The following is an 18,767-nucleotide window of genomic DNA, read 5'->3' on the forward strand; positions in this document are numbered from 1 at the left end:
GATAGATGTAACAAGAGTACACCACCTAGCTCCCAGCATCATATTATGTGAGTAAGCATTTCACGGTAAGGTGAAATACAACAGGTATTCACGGTAAGGTTGTTGTATTCGGCACATGTGACAAATAAACATTTGATATGATTTGATATCTTTGCAGTCATAGTTCAAGCCAGGACTTGATCGACCCAATATCAAGACCCTCCAGCCTTGGTTCAATCTCCAGCTCTCTTCTCTCACCCCTCATCCCCTCTGTCTGTCCAAGTAAGGACATCCAAGAACCCATCACCTCTGGGTTTCAACCCAACACCCAACCTTCACCCCTAGACCCAGGCCAGCCCTTGGTTCCATCCCCAGCAGGGCACACTCCACCCCCTATGTCTACCACTATCGATGGACGAATCTGAGGCCCAGGGGGCCAGCAGTAATCCATGGGCCCTGGATGAGTCACATCGATCACTCAGTCAATGAGATGGAACAACTCATCAGAGCTTCAACCCCAGAGCTCTCTCTCTCTGTCTCTTTGTTTCTGTCTCTCTGTTTCTGTCTCTCTCTCTCTGTCTCTCTCTCTCTCTCAAACGTTGGGCCAGTAACCGAAAGGTCACTGTTTATGCCCTTGAGTAAGGCAGTTAACCCAACAACAACTGCTCCCCGGGCGCCGTGGACGTCAATTAAGCCAGCCCCCCTTCATCTTGCGCTCTCTCTATCTCTCTCATTTCATCTCTCTCTCTCTTTCTCTCTCTCTCTCTCCCTCCCTCCCTCCCTGCAGTGGAGTATCATACGTCTGAGGGCTCAGTCTCAATCCTGCTGGTACTATTGACTTTTTAAGACTGTCAGTCCATCTCCAGCAGCCTCTATTATTAAAAACAGAACTTAATATCCATAGAATACATTACATACATGGTCTATGCCAGACAGTGTTGTTATGAAGTTTGTGTTTTTATGTGTACAATTGGGTTTTGGATTAAAGTATCAGCTATGAACTGAGTTGTTTTGTTTTGGATTAAAGTATCAGCTATGAACTGAGTTGTTTTGGTTTGGATTAAAGTATCAGGTATGAACTGAGTTCTTTTGTTTTGGATTAAAGTATCAGCTATGAACTGAGTTGTTTTGGTTTGGATTAAAGTATCAGCTATGAACTGAGTTGTTTTGTTTTGGATTAAAGTATCAGCTATGAACTGAGTTGTTTTGGTTTGGATTAAAGTATCAGGTATGAACTGAGTTGTTTTGTTTTGGATTAAAGTATCAGGTATGAACTGAGTTGTTTTGGTTTGGATTAAAGTATCAGCTATGAACTGAGTTGTTTTGGTTTGGATTAAAGTATCAGGTATGAACTGAGTTGTTTTGTTTTGGATTAAAGTATCAGCTATGAATTGAGTTGTTTTGTTTTGGATTAAAGTATCAGGTATGAACTGAGTTGTTTTGGTTTGATTAAAGTATCAGCTATGAACTGAGTTGTTTTGTTTTGGATTAAAGTATCAGCTATGAACTGAGTTGTTTTGGTTTGGATTAAAGTATCAGCTATGAACTGAGTTGTTTTGTTTTGGATTAAAGTATCAGCTATGAACTGAGTTGTTTTGTTTTGGATTAAAGTATCAGCTATGAACTGAGTTGTTTGTTTTGGATTAAAGTATCAGCTATGAACTGAGTTGTTTTGTTTGGATTAAAGTATCAGCTATGAACTGAGTTGTTTTGTTTTGGATTAAAGTATCAGCTATGAACTGAGTTGTTTTGTTTTGGATTAAAGTATCAGCTATGAACTGAGTTGTTTTGTTTTGGATTAAAGTATCAGGTATGAGCTGAGTTGTTTTGTTTTGGATTAAAGTATCAGGTATGAACTGAGTTGTTTTGTTTTGGATTAAAGTATCAGGTATGAACTGAGTTGTTTTGTTTTGGATTAAAGTATCCGGTATGAACTGAGTTGTTTTGTTTTGGATTAAAGTATAAGCTATGAACTGAGTTGTTTTGTTTTGGATTAAAGTATCAGCTATGAACTGAGTTGTTTTGTTTTGGATTAAAGTATCAGCTATGAACTGAGTTGTTTTGTTTTGGATTAAAGTATCAGCTATGAACTGAGTTGTTTTGTTTTGGATTAAAGTATCAGCTATGAACTGAGTTGTTTTGTTTTGGATTAAAGTATCAGCTATGAACTGAGTTGTTTTGTTTTGGATTAAAGTATCAGCTATGAACTGAGTTGTTTTGTTTTGGATTAAAGTATCAGCTATGAACTGAGTTGTTTTGTTTTGGATTAAAGTATCAGCTATGAACTGAGTTGTTTTGTTTTGGATTAAAGTATCAGGTATGAACTGAGTTCTTTTGTTTTGGATTAAAGTATCAGCTATGAACTGAGTTGTTTTGTTTTGGATTAAAGTATCAGGTATGAACTGAGTTGTTTTGTTTTGGATTAAAGTATCAGGTATGAACTGAGTTGTTTTGTTTTGGATTAAAGTATCAGCTATGAACTGAGTTGTTTTGTTTTGGATTAAAGTATCAGCTATGAACTGAGTTGTTTTGTTTTGGATTAAAGTATCAGCTATGAACTGAGTTGTTTTGTTTTGGATTAAAGTATCAGCTATGAACTGAGTTGTTTTGTTTTGGATTAAAGTATCAGCTATGAACTGAGTTGTTTTGTTTTGGATTAAAGTATCAGGTATGAACTGAGTTGTTTTGTTTTGGATTAAAGTATCAGCTATGAACTGAGTTGTTTTGTTTTGGATTAAAGTATCAGCTATGAACTGAGTTGTTTTGTTTTGGATTAAAGTATCAGCTATGAACTGAGTTGTTTTGGTTTGGATTAAAGTATCAGCTATGAACTGAGTTGTTTTGTTTTGGATTAAAGTATCAGCTATGAACTGAGTTGTTTTGTTTTGGATTAAAGTATCAGCTATGAACTGAGTTGTTTTGTTTTGGATTAAAGTATCAGCTATGAACTGAGTTGTTTTGTTTTGGATTAAAGTATCAGCTATGAACTGAGTTGTTTTGTTTTGGATTAAAGTATCAGCTATGAACTGAGTTGTTTTGTTTTGGATTAAAGTATCAGCTATGAACTGAGTTGTTTTGTTTTGAAGAGTTTACTCATCCATGTTGTTTGATAAGGTTTAATTAATGTGAGGGATTTCAAATAGAAAAATTAAATAACTGATTGGATGGATAGATAGATGGATGGATGGATGGATGGATGGATGGATGGATGGATGGATGGATGGATGGATGGATAGATTATAGATTGATGGATATATTATAGATAGATGATAGATTATAGATAGATGATAGATTATAGATAGATAGATAGATTATAGATGGATGGATAGATCGATGATAGATTATAGATAGATGATAGATTATAGATGGATGGATAAATTATAGATAGATGGATAGATGTGTGTGTTTGTGTGCATGCCCTGCATGCCATGTTATTTTCTGTCTCTATCTAGATCGTCTCGACTACATAAACAGACAAAGGATTGGATGAGACTTTAATTACAGACATGAATCAGATATATATCAGGAAGAACAGGAGAAAGTGACGTGAAAAGAAAGAGGGAGAGCAGGAGAAGAAAAACAAAAACTAAACCAAACAATGAGGGCTAGTGAACCAGACAGACAGACAGACACGAGGGGGAGTGAACCAGACAGACAGGCAGACACGAGGGGGAGTGAACCAGACAGACAGACAGACACAACGAGGGAGAGTGAACCAGACAGACAGACAGACACAACGAGGGAGAGTGAACCAGACAGACAGACAGAAACAATGAGGGCTAGTGAACCAGACAGACAGACAGACACAACGAGGGAGAGTGAACCAGACAGACAGACAGAAACAATGAGGGCTAGTGAACCAGACAGACAGACAGACACAACGAGGGAGAATGAACCAGACAGACAGACAGACAGACAGAAACAACGAGGGAGAATGAACCAGACAGACAGACAGAAACAACGAGGGAGAATGAAGCAGACAGACAGACAGACACCACAAGGGCTAGTGAACCAGACAGAAACAATGAGGGCTAGTGAACCAGACAGAAACAATGAGGGCTAGTGAACCAGACAGACAGACAGACACGAGGGGGAGTGAACCAGACAGACAGACAGAAACAATGAGGGCTAGTGAACCAGACAGACAGACAGACACGAGGGGGAGTGAAGCAGACAGACAGACAGAAACAATGAGGGCTAGTGAACCAGACAGACAGACAGACAGAAACAACGAGGGAGAATGAACCAGACAGACAGACAGACAGTCACAACAAGGGGTAGTGAAGCAGACAGACAGACAGACACAACAAGGGGTAGTGAACCAGACAGACAGAAACAACGAGGGAGAATGAAGCAGACAGACAGACAGAAACAACGAGGGCTAGTGAACCAGACAGACAGAAACAACGAGGGGGAGTGAAGCAGACAGACAGACAGACACAACGAGGAAGAGTGAAGCAGACAGACAGACAGACACATCGAGGGGTAGTGAAGCAGACAGACAGACAGACAGACACAACAAGGGGTAGTGAACCAGACAGACAGAAACAACGAGGGAGAGTGAAGCAGACAGAAACAACGAGGGCTAGTGAACCAGACAGACAGACAGAAACAACGAGGGCTAGTGAACCAGACAGACAGACAGACACATCGAGGGGTAGTGAACCAGACAGACAGACAGACACATCGAGGGGTAGTGAACCAGACAGACAGACAGAAACAACGAGGGGTAGAGAACCAGACAGACAGACAGAAACAACGAGGGAGAGTGAGACAAAACAGGTTGACAGACAGACAGAAAAGGAGGACAAAAGCAGTAAAAGACAGCAGAAGAATACTATAGAGTAATGTAGAATACTATAGAGTAATGTAGAATACTATAGAGTAATGTAGAATACTGTACTGTAATGTAGAATACTATAGAGTAATGTAGAATACTATAGAGTAATGTAGAATACTGTAGAGTAATGTAGAATACTGTAGAGTAATGTAGAATACTATAGAGTAATGTAGAATACTATAGAGTAATGTAGAATACTATAGAGTAATGTAGAATACTGTACTGTAATGTAGAATACTATAGAGTGATGTAGAATACTATAGAGTAATGTAGAATACTGTAGAGTAATGTAGAATACTGTAGAGTAATGTAGAATACTATAGAGTAATGTAGAATACTATAGAGTAATGTAGAATATTGTAGAGTAATGTAGAATACTATAGAGTAATGTAGAATACTATAGAGTGATGTAGAATACTATAGAGTAATGTAGAATACTATAGAGTAATGTAGTATACTATAGAGTAATGTAGAATATTGTAGAGTAATGTAGAATACTATAGAGTAATGTAGAATACTATAGAGTCATGTAGAATACTATAGCGTAGGAGACAGATAACCTATAGTGGGAACCAGCCAGTAGAATGCTGACTACCTCAGCCTGACTGTATGGAATCTAGCATGTGTGTGAAGGTTAGTCTAGTAGACGTATCCTTTGTATTGGTTAGACTGCAGGGCCAGCAAAACTCCCAGGCCCTTGTAATAGTCATCTCCCTTTCTCCCGGAGCAGTTTAATGAGCGGTCGCTGTCTCAAACGACCGTTGAAAGGCCTGCGTGTGTGTGGGTCACTGCCCGGTGCCTGGCTCTTCAGAGGGAGGGTTGAGGTCCGTGTAGAAACGTGTTCAAACAGACATGACCGCTTGAGGTTGTCGAACGCTGAGATCTGAATGGGCAATGCCCTGATTATCACTGCTATTGAAGGAGAGGAATGGAGGTAATTGTGACCTAGCTAAGATATTAAGAGAGGGAGGGAGGGAGGGAGGGAGAGTGAGTACTTTTAATGTATGTGAGAATGAAAGAGAATAGGCTTGTGTTTGTGCGTGTCCGTGTGTGTCCGTGTGTATACGTGTGTGTCCGTGTGTGTCCGTGTGTATACGTGTGTGTCCGTGTGTGTCCGTGTGTATACGTGTGTGTCCGTGTGTGTCCGTGTGTGTACGTGTGTGTACGTATGTCCGTGTGTCCGTGTGTGTACGTGTGTGTCCGTGTGTGTACGTGTGTGTACGTGTGTGTACGTGTGTGTACGTTTGTATACGCGTGTGTCCGTGTGTCTATGCGTGTATACGTGTGTGTCCGTGTGTGTCTGTGTACACTCTAGTGGGTTAAGAGGAGGCAAAGCGAAGTCACTCCTCAAATTGAATTGGCCGGGAATCCTGTTTTTCCCGACTGTGATGAAAAGTGTATCTGTGTGTGGTCTGTATTCTGGAGAATGTGCTCGCCTCCAAGGGGTCATACACTCTGATAGAGTGATTGTATTTCACAGATTTTGCCTTAAAAATGAATGACTGCGTTCTTCTTCGTTCTCTCCAACTCTGGCACTTCTCGTCTCTCTCTTTATCCGTGCTCTCTTTCTTTCTGTTCATTCCCTTTCCTTTCACCAAACTCTTCTCCTCTCTCTTCGAAAGCTGATTGATAGCTTCTCAATGAGACCCCCAGTGTAGCAGAATGTCTCAAGGGAAGAAAAAAAAGACAAGATGGTGATGTGAAGCTGGACTTCATGATCAGCTGTGTCGCTGGTGTAAAGGGCTCACTGGGGGCTCTTGTAACTGTGTGTTGTTATTCAGGGGTCCTGACTTCCCAGTTGACGTTTCCCCTGTAAATGTCATCCAGAGGCTGACAAACAACATTCCCACAGTGGGTCACCATCAAGACTGCGACAATGTTGCCACAAGGTTGCATGGACGTTGTGGCAAAAAATGTTTTTATTTTTATGAAACTCTTAACGTGAAATGCTTGGAGTTTCCAGTGTTTGTACTGCTGTAATGAATAGAAAAGTAATGTGAATAGGATATGTATTTGTTGAAAGGAAACACTCTTCCAGGGTCAATTGCTTCACAAATGACCTATTACTTACTTTGCAGTCAATAAAATGCCCACACGATGCTTTTCTGTCGTGGTTCATTCCGAAATGACCACTCAGACTTTGTCTCTCTCGACTTGACATATTTGCAGATCTATGTAGGCTCCAGTTGTTGTGATTCATTTTTGTATTTATAATTAACTTGTTCCGAATAACAGGAAGATCGTTCTAAGCTGCTGCTCTGTTAAGACCTTTCGGATGTGCCAAACTTTTCCTTTCAGTAAAATAAGTTGTAGTTGGGGCCTGCCAAGCTGCATTCTCGGTCTCCGGCCAGTGCCCGTTGGTGGAAGCGGTGGGATCAAGCTTCTCCACTATTCAGCAATTTTGTCATGGAGGGGAGGCACGCCGTCGCCAACAGAACGCTCCGTCTGCCTCCTCCTCATAGTGATTCATGGTAGCATTTGTACTTTCCCTGTCCACCACTTCTCTAAAGAAAAATGATCTTCCCATCGTGCAGAACTCAGCCTCAAACTCAGTTTCAAACCAGTGTAGCACAGGGATAGGACTGTGTGGCGCAGGGATAGGACTGTGTAGCACAGGGAAAGGACTGTGTAGCGCAGGGAAAGGACTGTGTAGCGCAGGGAAAGGACTGTGTAGCACAGGGATAGGACTGTGTAGCGCAGGGAAAGGACTGTGTAGCGCAGGGATATCAAATCAAATCAAATGTATTTATATAGCCCTTCTTACATCAGCTGATATCTCAAAGTGCTGTACAGAAACCCAGCCTAAAACCCCAAACAGCAAGTAATGCAGGTGTAGAAGCACGGTGGCTAGGAAAAACTCCCTATAAAGGCCGGAACCTAGGAAGAAACCTAGAGAGGAACCAGGCTATGAGGGGTGGCCAGTCCTCTTCTGGCTGTGCTGGGTGGAGATTATAACAGAACATGGGCAAGATGTTCAAATGTTCATAAATGTCCAGCATGGTCAAATAATAATAATCACAGTAGTTGTCGAGGGTGCAACAGGTCAGCACCTCAAGAGTAAATGTCAGTTGGCTTTTCATAGCCGATCATTGAGAGTATCTCTACCGCTCCTGCTGTCTCTAGATAGTTGAAAACAGCAGGTCTGGGACAGGTAGCACGTCCAGTGAACAGGTCAGGGTTCCATAGCCGCAGGCAGAACAGTTGAAACTGGAGCAGCAGCACGGCCAGGTGGACTGGGGACAGCAAGGAGTCATCATGCCAGGTAGTCCTGAGGTATGGTCCTAGGGCTCAGGTCCTCCGAGAGAGAGAAAGAAAGAAAGAGAGAAAGAGAGAGAGAATTAGAGAGAGCATACTTAAATTCACACAGGACACCGGATAAGACACGAGAAATTCTCCAGATGTTACAGACTGACCCTAGCCCCCCGGCACATAAACTACTGCAGCATAAATACTGGAGGCTGAGACAGGAGGGATCAGAAGACACTGTGGCCCTGATGAGCCTGATGATACCCTCGGACAGGGCCAAACAGGCAGGATATAACCCTACCCACTTTGCCAAAGCACAGCCCCCACACCACTAGAGGGATGTCTACAACCACCAACTTACCGTCCGAAGACAAGGCCGAGTATAGCCCACAAAGATCTCCGCCATGGCACAAACCAAGGGGGGGCGCCAACCCCAGACAGGAAGACCACGTCAGTGACTCAACCCACTCAAGTGACGCACCCCTCCTAGGGACGGCATGGAAGAACACCAGTAAGTCAGTGACTCAGCCCCTGTAATAGGGTTAGAGGCAGAGAATCCCAGTGGAGAGAGGGGAACCGGCCAGGCAGAGACAGCAAGGGTGGTTCGTTGCTCCAGAGCTTTTCCGTTCACCTTCACACTCCTGAGCCAGACTACACTCAATCATAGGACCTACTGAAGAGATGAGTCTTCAGTAAAGACTTAAAGGTTGAGACCGAGTCTGCGTCTCTCACATGGGTAGGCAGACCATTCCATAAAAATAGAGCTCTATAGGAGAAAGCCCTGCCTCCAGCTGTTTGCTTAAAAATTCTAGGGGCAATTAGGAGGCCTGAGTCTTGTGACCATAGCGTACGTGTAGGTATGTACGGCAGGACCAAATCGGAAAGATAGGTAGGAGCAAGCCCATGTAATGCTTTGTAGGTTAGCAGTAAAACCTTGAAATCAGCCTTTGCCTTAACAGGAAGCCAGTGTAGGGAGGCTAGCACTGGAGTAATATGATACAATTTTTTGGTTCTAGTCAGGATTCTAGCAGCCGTATTTAGCACTAACTGAAGTTTATTTAGTGCTTTATCCGGGTAGCCGGAAAGTAGAGCATGGCAGTAGTCCAACCTAGAAGTAACAAAAGCATGGATTCATTTTTTGCATCATTTTTGGACAGAAGGTTTCTGATTTTTGCAATGTTAAGTAGATGGAAAAAAGCTGTCCTTGAAACAGAGATGTTCTTGAAAAAAGAGATCAGGGTCCAGAGTAACGCCGAGGTCCTTCACAGTTTTATTTGAGACGACTGTACAACCAGCAAGATTAATTGTCAGATTCAACAGATAGGACTGTGTAGCGCAGGGATAGGACTGTGTAGCGCAGGGATAGGACTGTGTAGCGCAGGGATAGGACTGTGTAGCGCTGGGATAGGACTGTGTAGCGCAGGGATAGGACTGTGTAGCGCTGGGATAGGACTGTGTAGCGCAGGGATAGGACTGTGTAGCGCAGGGATAGGACTGTGTGGCACAGGGAAAGGACTGTGTAGCGCAGGGTTTCTCTGGAGACGCAGCGTTTTTATGGGCTGGTTCGGATACAAAACCAGAGGAATGTTGACATGCAGATGAATGATGCATGCCCCAAATCTCTGTCGGCCCAGTGGAGAGAAAGACAGAAAAGCTCTCACTTTACTTTTTCATATTTCACAGGACGCGTCTGGGATGCTATTTGATGTGCGACGCCCAAAGCAATCTGTATTTTTATGCAGGGCTGTCTATTGCAAACAGGGGCACACGTGGTTGTGCCAGGTCCGGGCGACACTAGCAGAGGCATGCTCTCATTTACTACCCAACTCTGTTTTACATGAAATAGTAGATCTTGTATAAGTGGGGCTCTTCAGAGGAATGCTTCACCAGTGAAATCTGAAATGCACAACCAAATACTTTCCACCATTTATAGCCTTATAGAATCTGATCCTTGTTGAACTCTTGACCCCAGCACTCAGAGTTCAGAGGTCGCTCACCAGCTCCCCGTATTAAGTTGTCCTGTCTTCCTATTTATCTTTTCATGTTGAATTGAGAGTTGAGGACATTGACTAGAGACCAACTACCTGTTCTACCTAGACGTCTCCTTCCTTCTCTCCTGTGCCAGTCCTCTACCTTCTCCACTACTCTTCTCTTCCATCCTTCCATCAACACCTTAACTCGTCAGTAAACCACTTCCCTCACTTCCCTCACCAGAGCCGGCCAATTAAAACTTGAAAAAACATTATTGGCAAAAGTCCAAATGTTCAGCATAGCAGATAAAGTCAGCGTTGGTGTTTCATTCCGTCTCTGCCTGGTGAGAGTCAGATAGGCCTCGGTCTTACTCGGCGTCTCATTAGAGCTGTGTGGATAGAGAGGGACAGCTTTACAGAGGCTGACAGTCTGTTGCCACGGTCACTAGCTGATTCACAGTAGGGCAGCACGCGGCCAGGCAAGGGCGGAGGGATATGCTCGCTTGCTGCATCGCAGGATGTCACACAAGAGCCTTCCCGGTTTCACATACTTCAATGGCTTTGAGTAAAAGTTCAGATTATCTCTGCTTTCCAATTTCCCATCTGTGGGGATAGACTTTCCCAGCAGTAACTGAGTAAATCTTTAGGAGCTTGTTTCAGCTTTAATATTGCAGATAGATTGTGGCTTCCATCAATGTAATTGTCTGAATAATTTCCAGTCCCTCATATATACTGTATATGTATATAAAAAATATAAAAAATCCTTTATTATTTTCCCCTAACCCTACCACCCCTCCCCTAATTGGACTAAACTAATGGACAATAACACTTAGGCTTCTACTTCCAGTTTATACTTTACATTCTATATACATTTTACTGACACAGAATATTTTTCAATAGTTATCTTCTGTTTGTTTTTAGTCCCATCCTTCAGCTCCACTCAACCCTCCCATCTATCTCTGAACACCATCCAGTCCCATCCTTCAGCTCCACTCAACCCCTCCCATCTATCTCTGAACACCATCCAGTCCCATCCTTCAGCTCCACTCAACCCCTCCCATCTATCTCTGACCACCATCCAGTCCCATCCTTCAGCTCCACTCAACCCCTCCCATCTATCTCTGAACACCATCCAGTCCCATCCTTCAGCTCCACTCAACCCCTCCCATCTATCTCTGAACACCATCCAGTCCCATCCTTCAGCTCCACTCAACCCCTCCCATCTATCTCTGACCACCATCCAGTCCCATCCTTCAGCTCCACTCAACCCCTCCCTTCTATCTCTGAACATCATCCAGTCCCATCCTTCAGCTCCACTCAACCCCTCCCATCTATCTCTGAACACCATCCAGTCCCATCCTTCAGCTCCACTCAACCCCTCCCATCTATCTCTGAACACCATCCAGTCCCATCCTTCAGCTCCACTCAACCCCTCCCATCTATCTCTGAACACCATCCAGTCCCATCCTTCAGCTCCACTCAACCCCTCCCATCTATCTCTGAACACCATCCAGTCCCATCCTTCAGCTCCACTCAACCCCTCCCATCTATCTCTGAACACCATCCAGTCCCATCCTTCAGCTCTCCTCAACCCCTCCCATCTATCTCTGAACACCATCCAGTCCCATCCTTCAGCTCCACTCAACCCCTCCCATCTATCTCTGAACACCATCCAGTCCCATCCTTCAGCTCCACTCAACCCCTCCCATCTATCTCTGAACACCATCCAGTCCCATCCTTCAGCTCCACTCAACCCCTCCCATCTATCTCTGAACACCATCCAGTTTTGATTTATATTTGCCATATATTTTTAAACTGTGCTGTGATGTTTCACCAAAGTTCTGAATATTTCTATTCTCATAGTTTCTACAGATTGTAAATTATAGATAAACATTTTTGCTAAGAGTATTATTATATTATTGATCAATTGATTATGACTTTTCAAGTCACCCATCAGTGTTATTTGCAGAGTTAGCTCCAGATAAATGTTGCAATTGTTCATCCATTCCTGAACCTGCGACCAAAAACAAGCTACACATGGGCCGTACCAAAACAAATGATCTACTGATTCTGCCTCTTTGCAGCAAAATCTGCAGAGCTGGGAAGATTGTATCCCCCATATATATAACATTCTATTGGTTCCAAGAATTTTGTATAATAATTTAAATTGAAAAACTTTAAGTTTTGAATCCGGCGTTGTTTTGTGTATCAGTTCATAAACCATGTGCCATGGAATCAGTACATCGATAATCTCTTCCCAACTATTTTGCAATCTATATGGCACAGCTGTCAATTTTTTGGTCCTTAAATGAAACTGTTATAATTTTTGATTTATCACAGTTTTCTTTAACCAATTTTGGTCTATAATGCAGGGCTTTGAGGGATTGTTGACGTTTCCGTTCCACTGGCCTCAAAGTGTCTTTGGAACCCCAAGCTACCCCAGGGATGGAACTTTGAGCTGGAGTAGCTTTGAGCCAAAGTGTCTTGAGAGTCTGTAGAGTGCCTTTGATAGAACTCAGCTCTCTATTGTGGAATGGGGATTGGAGCTACTCTCAAAGTACACTCAGTGTTCCACTCAGTGGTCGGTACGAGATGTGGAGCTTGGACCGACCAACTCTGTGTTATGTGTATAATGTAACTCTCTCTCTCTCGAGTCCCAGTGTGGGCTTTAAAGACTAGCTCAGCCTCCATCAAAGAGGCCTGTTGTCCTCTTGGAATAAAAATCCCTATAGCTGCATTGCCCTGCTCTGGCACAAGGGGGCAACACTAAAGGTTGTTGAGGGCCGAAGGCTTTGGCCAGACTGATCCGTGGAGAACAAACACCAAATTAGAACGGATGAATCTTTTCTAATTGGCTAAAGTATGCATCAGCCTGTCAAAGGTTCAACTCATCTGAAAATGGATGGAAATTGTATGGATATGAACACGTCATCTCAAACCAAATTGTATTAGTCACATGCTTCGTAAAGAACAGGTGTAGACTAACAGTGAAATGCTTTCTGACGGGCCCTTTACCAACAATGCAGAGGAAATAGAGAAATAATAGAAAAGTAAAACACGTAATAATTAAAGAAATAATAAATACACAATGAGTAATGATAACCTGACTATATACAAGAGGTTCCAGTACTGAGTCTATGAGTAATGATAACCTGACTATATACAAGAGGTTCCAGTACTGAGTCTATGAGTAATGATAACCTGACTATATACAAGAGGTTCCAGTACTGAGTCTATGAGTAATGATAACCTGACTATATACAAGAGGTTCCAGTACTGAGTCTATGAGTAATGATAACCTGACTATATACAAGAGGTTCCAGTACTGAGTCTATGAGTAATGATAACCTGACTATATACAAGAGGTTCCAGTACTGAGTCTATGAGTAATGATAACCTGACTATATACAAGAGGTTCCAGTACTGAGTCTATGAGTAATGATAACCTGACTATATACAAGAGGTTCCAGTACTGAGTCTATGAGTAATGATAACCTGACTATATACAAGGGGTTCCAGTACTGAGTCTATGAGTAATGATAACCTGACTATATACAAGAGGTTCCAGTACTGAGTTAATGTGCAGGGGTACGAGGTAATTGAGGAAGATATGTACATATAACTAGGAATAAAGTGACTGATAGTAAACAGTAGCAGCAACATACACTGAGTGTACAAAACATTAGGAACACCTGCTCTTTACATGACTGACCAGGTGAATCCAAGTGAAAGCTAGAGAAATATTGATGTCACTTGTTAAATCCACTTCAATCAGTGTAGATGAAGGAGAGGAGACAGGTTAAAGAAGGATTTTTAAGCCTTGAGACATGGATTGTGTATGTGTGCCAATCAGAGGGTGAATGGGCAAGACACAATATTTAAGTGCCCTTGAACGGGGTATGGTAGTAGGTAATAGGTGCCAGGCACACCGCTTTGTGTCAAGAACTGCAACACTGCTGGGTTTGTCACGCTCAACAGTTTCCTGTGTGTATCAAGAATGTTCCACCACCCAAAGGACATCCAGCCAACTTGAAAAAATCTATCAAATTTCAATCAAATTTATTTATAAAGCCCTTTTTACACAAAGTGCTGTACAGAAACACAGCCTAAAACCCCAAACAGCAAGTAATGCAGATGTAGAAGCGCGGTGGCTAGGAAAAACTCCCTAGAAAGGCCAGAACCTAGGCCGGACTATTCGGAACATATCAGGCCCGGTGGGAAATCTCCAGGTTCATTTTGGGAACGGATCCAACTTTTTGGACCCGTGAAGACCTATACTCTGCACTGTGGTTCATACACTGAAGTCTCGTCAGAGCTGCCATCTTCAACACAGCCTTCTGTAGGCCTCTGCTCCTGGCCAGGGCCTTGGACCAATCAGCTACTACCAGCCCCAGTGCAGTAAGGCCCAGTGTGTTCTTCCCTGGATCCTAACAGCTCACTCCACTGACCTGCCAATAACACCTCCAAGGGGCTAACTGCTCTCTCTCTGAACCGCCGGCATCCCTCGCCATGGCAACGCACGCCCAGCAGGCCGCACTGCTGTCAAAATCGGGGAGTTCTCCGAAAATATGAAAGACCAATGAAGGAGTGGGACACACGCAAGCACACACACACACACACACACACACACACACACACACACACACACACACACACACACACACAGAAACACACACACACACACACACACACACGTGAATGTTTTTGTACTATGGGCGAGATGCTCTGGTTCTATGAATGATATAGGTCTCTGTTGAGTTGTATATCAAAGGCAGCTTTTCTTCCCCACAAAACCTGATGTTCAGCACTTGTACTTGTATAAAATTGTAAAAGGGTTTAATATTTGAAGCGCCTCCTGAAATGATATTCAACGTTAAACAAGACACATCATATGGCTTGCATGGGGACTACTCTGTAAACATTTCCTTCTAAAATGAAAGTGTAAAAACAAGACAGCAATTTGCACAGGGTAATAGTCTCTCTGTGTTCCCTCAAACAGTTCATCATCAGCATTACAGCCACAGCCCAGGGAAAGAAGTTTCAAAATACATTTTGGAATCATTTTTAATCAAACCAAATACTGCTATTGCAATACTTACCATGCCATATCTGTGAAAGTGTTTCAGTTTATATTGTACTGTTGAGACTCACCCTTCATCTTCCTCTCTTCCTCTCTCCTCTTCATCTTCCTCAGGTCATTCTCATCCTGACCAAGTATTACCACGTCGACTCCAGCAAGGTCCTGGAGAGCTCCCTCTGGAGGTAAGCTCAAAAGGCTGTGTTTGTTTATAGTACCTGTTTAGGTTATGTCGGCGCCACAGCCCAGTCCACCTATCAGAACAGGGACTCACTGTGAGGTTAAAGTGGCAATATGTAACTTTTTTGGCGACCCGACCAAATTCACATAGAAATGTGAGTCATAGATCTGTCATTCTCATTGAAATCGAGTCTAAGAAGCAGTAGATCTATGTGCGCTATTTCTATTCTTCCTGTTCTTAAGTTTGGTTTTAGTGTTTTTTTACTTTCGGTTTTGTACACCAGCTTTAAACAGCTGAAAAACAATATTTTTGGTTATGGAAAATATATTTCACAGCGGTTTAGATGGTACAATGATTCTCTACACTGTACTGTCTTGTTTTGTCACAAAAACTGAAATTATGCAAACTATTAGAGTTTTAGCAACCAGGAAATAATGGCAGAGTGATTTCTGCATAGTGCACCTTTAAAGGGTGGTGGGTCGGTTTATCTCATTGCTGTGCTTCTCAGAAGACACACTGGCACCGAGTACGGACAGAACAGTTTGGAAGAACGACAAAACATCAGCTGGGGCTGGGAAAGAGAGAAAGTGGGTCGGTGGCATGGGGCGAGAGCGGGCATCTGTTTGGACAGATAGCTAATCAGTGTGGCACAGGGCAGGACAGTGGGCACCGTCTGGTGCCAGGGAGACAGGGTCACGACTCGGCCTGATGGGCAGACCACAGCAGCTTCTACTTAGTAGAACTGGCCAGTCAGCAGTGACATCTCCACTGTTCTCCGTTTCAGAGACTCAGAAGCTCAGAACCAATCACTCTAACACAGACATTTTGTTATTCTAAAACATAAACCCTCAAGTGGCAGGGTCCTGGTTCTAATGACAGAAATAGAAAGCCTTCAAACAGTAAAATTGTCTCACGCACAGGAGGTTGATGGCACCACAATTGGGGAGGACGGGCTGGTGGTAACGGCTGGAATGGAATAGGTGGAATGGTATCAAATACATTGTTCCCCCTGTGTTTGAAGCCATTCCATTTTCTTCGTTCCAGACCTTATTACGAGCTGTCCTCCCCTCCTGTGGTCTCACGATAGTGCTTCATTACTTCCCTGTACCTCACTGTGGGTCCTCTGCACTTCAAAAGGCTGGCCGCTCATTAGCTGTGACTGCTTGTCTCCCTCTAGCAGTCATATGAATAATGCACATACCATTTCCCCCCTGCTCCTGTTGATGTTTTAATTGTTGTAATTCATGAATCATTTTTAAGGTTCACCATGACAAACCAGTCTGGTCGGAAAAAAAAGAGAAGTTGAAAGAATCTAAACAAGCTCAAATTTAAATTACAAATCCGGCACGTTGTTAGCCTCCCTTCGTTATTGTCCGTGAACGGTGAAGAGAATTAGCATGTTTTTGTCAGGAGCCAAAATGGCCGCCGTGGTGTTGTTGTGCTGTTATTATGTGTGTGTGGGCGTCGGATTCCTGTCAGCTCCAGAATGGCTGTGCAGTTGCACTGCCACCTCCACTGTCCTTGAGCCTGGACTTTGATGTCGTCAAGCATGGGATCAAACGGTGGGGAAGATGGGGGAGATTAATGGGCTCAGCACCTCACTGTCAGGTGGTGTAGATCAAGACGCCAGGCAATGTGAGGCACAGCTCTGGAGGAAAGTTAGCTGAGAAGAAGGGAGAGAGGAACTTCTGTGAGGCTTCTGGGTCAGTGGGTTTAGGCGCCTGTCATCCGACGTGGCTTGCCTTTGGAGTCCTTCAGACTGGCTTGAAAGTCGGTGATGATTTCTTTGTGTGGGCTACATCAACCACTGCAAGGTGAAATGAGACAGATGGATACATCTGCCTGTACTTCTGCCTGTCTGTTTACCCCTCCTTTACTTTCTCAGTTCTTCTTGTCAATTCTCCTAAATTGGAGAGAGGTTCTGGTTAAGATTAAAAAGGTCTGTGAGAAACCCATGCATGTGGTCCCCAAACTGTCTCTGTACCTTCCTATGACTCAGCTGAAAGCCAAATGAACATCAACAGCGGTGATCCCAGCAATCCCGGCCCCAGTCTTCCCCGGATGCTTGAAGAGGGGGGGGGGGGGGGGGGATGGGAGGGGTATAGCGGTCCCATATTTTTCCAATCAGGATTAAGCCAGAGCGGATAATGGGTTTGTGGTGTGAGACAATCCTATGTGAACTGGGCTCCGGAGAGACGGAGTGGGAGGGATCCAAGCTGCTCCAACTGGCTATCTTTCACATGACTAAATTCTCAAAGATCTCTCACAGAATATCGTCATCTTGATTTTATTTCATTCTAAGAGAATATCAAAGGTGATTGATCTGATACAGATCTCGCTCAGGCACAGCGGGGACGACTAAATATTGATCATTTAAAGTGCTGGTCAATTATACGCTTCAGAATAGTGTATGTGCTTTTGCCCCTGCTGACACAACTCTCTGTGTAAAACCTGTCTGTTTAGGGTTATGTTCAGATACGACAGAGTTGAAAAAGTTAAGGATAAACCAAACGCTTCAAAGTGGCTTATGGGATTGATTTTTTTGAAGACCTCAGTTGCTCGCTTGTCTCCTACCAGTGTTCTTTGTTCTTCTTCATGTTCTGTGGAGTTTTGGCTCCCATCTCCATAGCTCTGACGTCAGCCATGGGAGTTTAATGCTGTGTCTCTGGCTCCGATAACCTGGGCTTTGAATCTGTTATGGCTGTCCCAGGATCCTCAGCTGGAGCACGCTCGACGAAGAGACCAAAACATTCCCTTTTCTCACGAGAACGGCTCTCTTTGTGATGTGAAAGGGCATGGTTGCTATGAAATTGAGGCAACCGAGGATGTTTATATCAAAAAAGGTTTATATCGAAAAGACACAGTTTGCGTTTGAATAAAATAATGATTTTCCTTGTAAGGAACATTTTACAATAGCTCCATATGAGACCAGAGACCTACCAAGAGGAGCGTTATAGCCAATTACAGCTATACTGAGATTGTAATGTGGACAACATTATTCCCCTCACACTCACACACCTCTCTCTCACTCTCAGGCTCTCTTCCCTCTCTTTATTGATTCTTTCAGAGACAAGGGAAAGAGGAAAAAGAGCGATAGAGCGACAAAGGGGAAAAGACAGTGATGGAGAGAAGAAGAGGGGAAGAGGGGAAGAGGGGAAGAGGGGAAGAGGGGAAGAGGGAAGGGGGAGAGGGGAACAAAGAGGGGAAGAGGGGAAGAGGGGAAGAGGGGAAAGAGGGGAAGAGAGGGGAGAGGTGAAGATGGAAGAGGGGGAAGAGGGGAGAAGAGGGGGAGAGGGGAAGAGGGGAACTGAGGCGTGGTATGCAAGAGGGGAAGAGGGGAAGAGGGGGAAGAGGGGGCAAGAGGGGGAGATGAGAGATTGTAGAGAGGGAGTTGATGAGTTGTTTAAGAGGGGAAGAGGGAGATGGGAAGAGGGGAAGAGGGGAAGGGGGAAAGAGGGGAAGAGGGAAGAGGGG

The 18,767-nt window shown here is 43.6% G+C and overlaps 1 protein-coding gene across 1 annotated transcript in view; it reads left to right on the forward strand.

Moving 5' to 3' along the window:
- LOC115198125 (VPS10 domain-containing receptor SorCS1-like) overlaps positions 1 to 18,767 on the forward strand; it is a 177,241-nt gene that overhangs the window by 98,064 nt on the left and 60,410 nt on the right. Inside the window, exon 2 of the mRNA XM_029759822.1 lies at positions 15,230 to 15,297. Within this exon, the coding sequence (XP_029615682.1) occupies positions 15,230 to 15,297 (68 nt within the window). The remainder of the gene's footprint in view (positions 1 to 15,229; positions 15,298 to 18,767) is intronic.

This window comes from Salmo trutta, chromosome 8 (assembly GCF_901001165.1).
Source record: "Salmo trutta chromosome 8, fSalTru1.1, whole genome shotgun sequence".
Lineage (NCBI taxonomy): Eukaryota > Metazoa > Chordata > Actinopteri > Salmoniformes > Salmonidae > Salmo > Salmo trutta.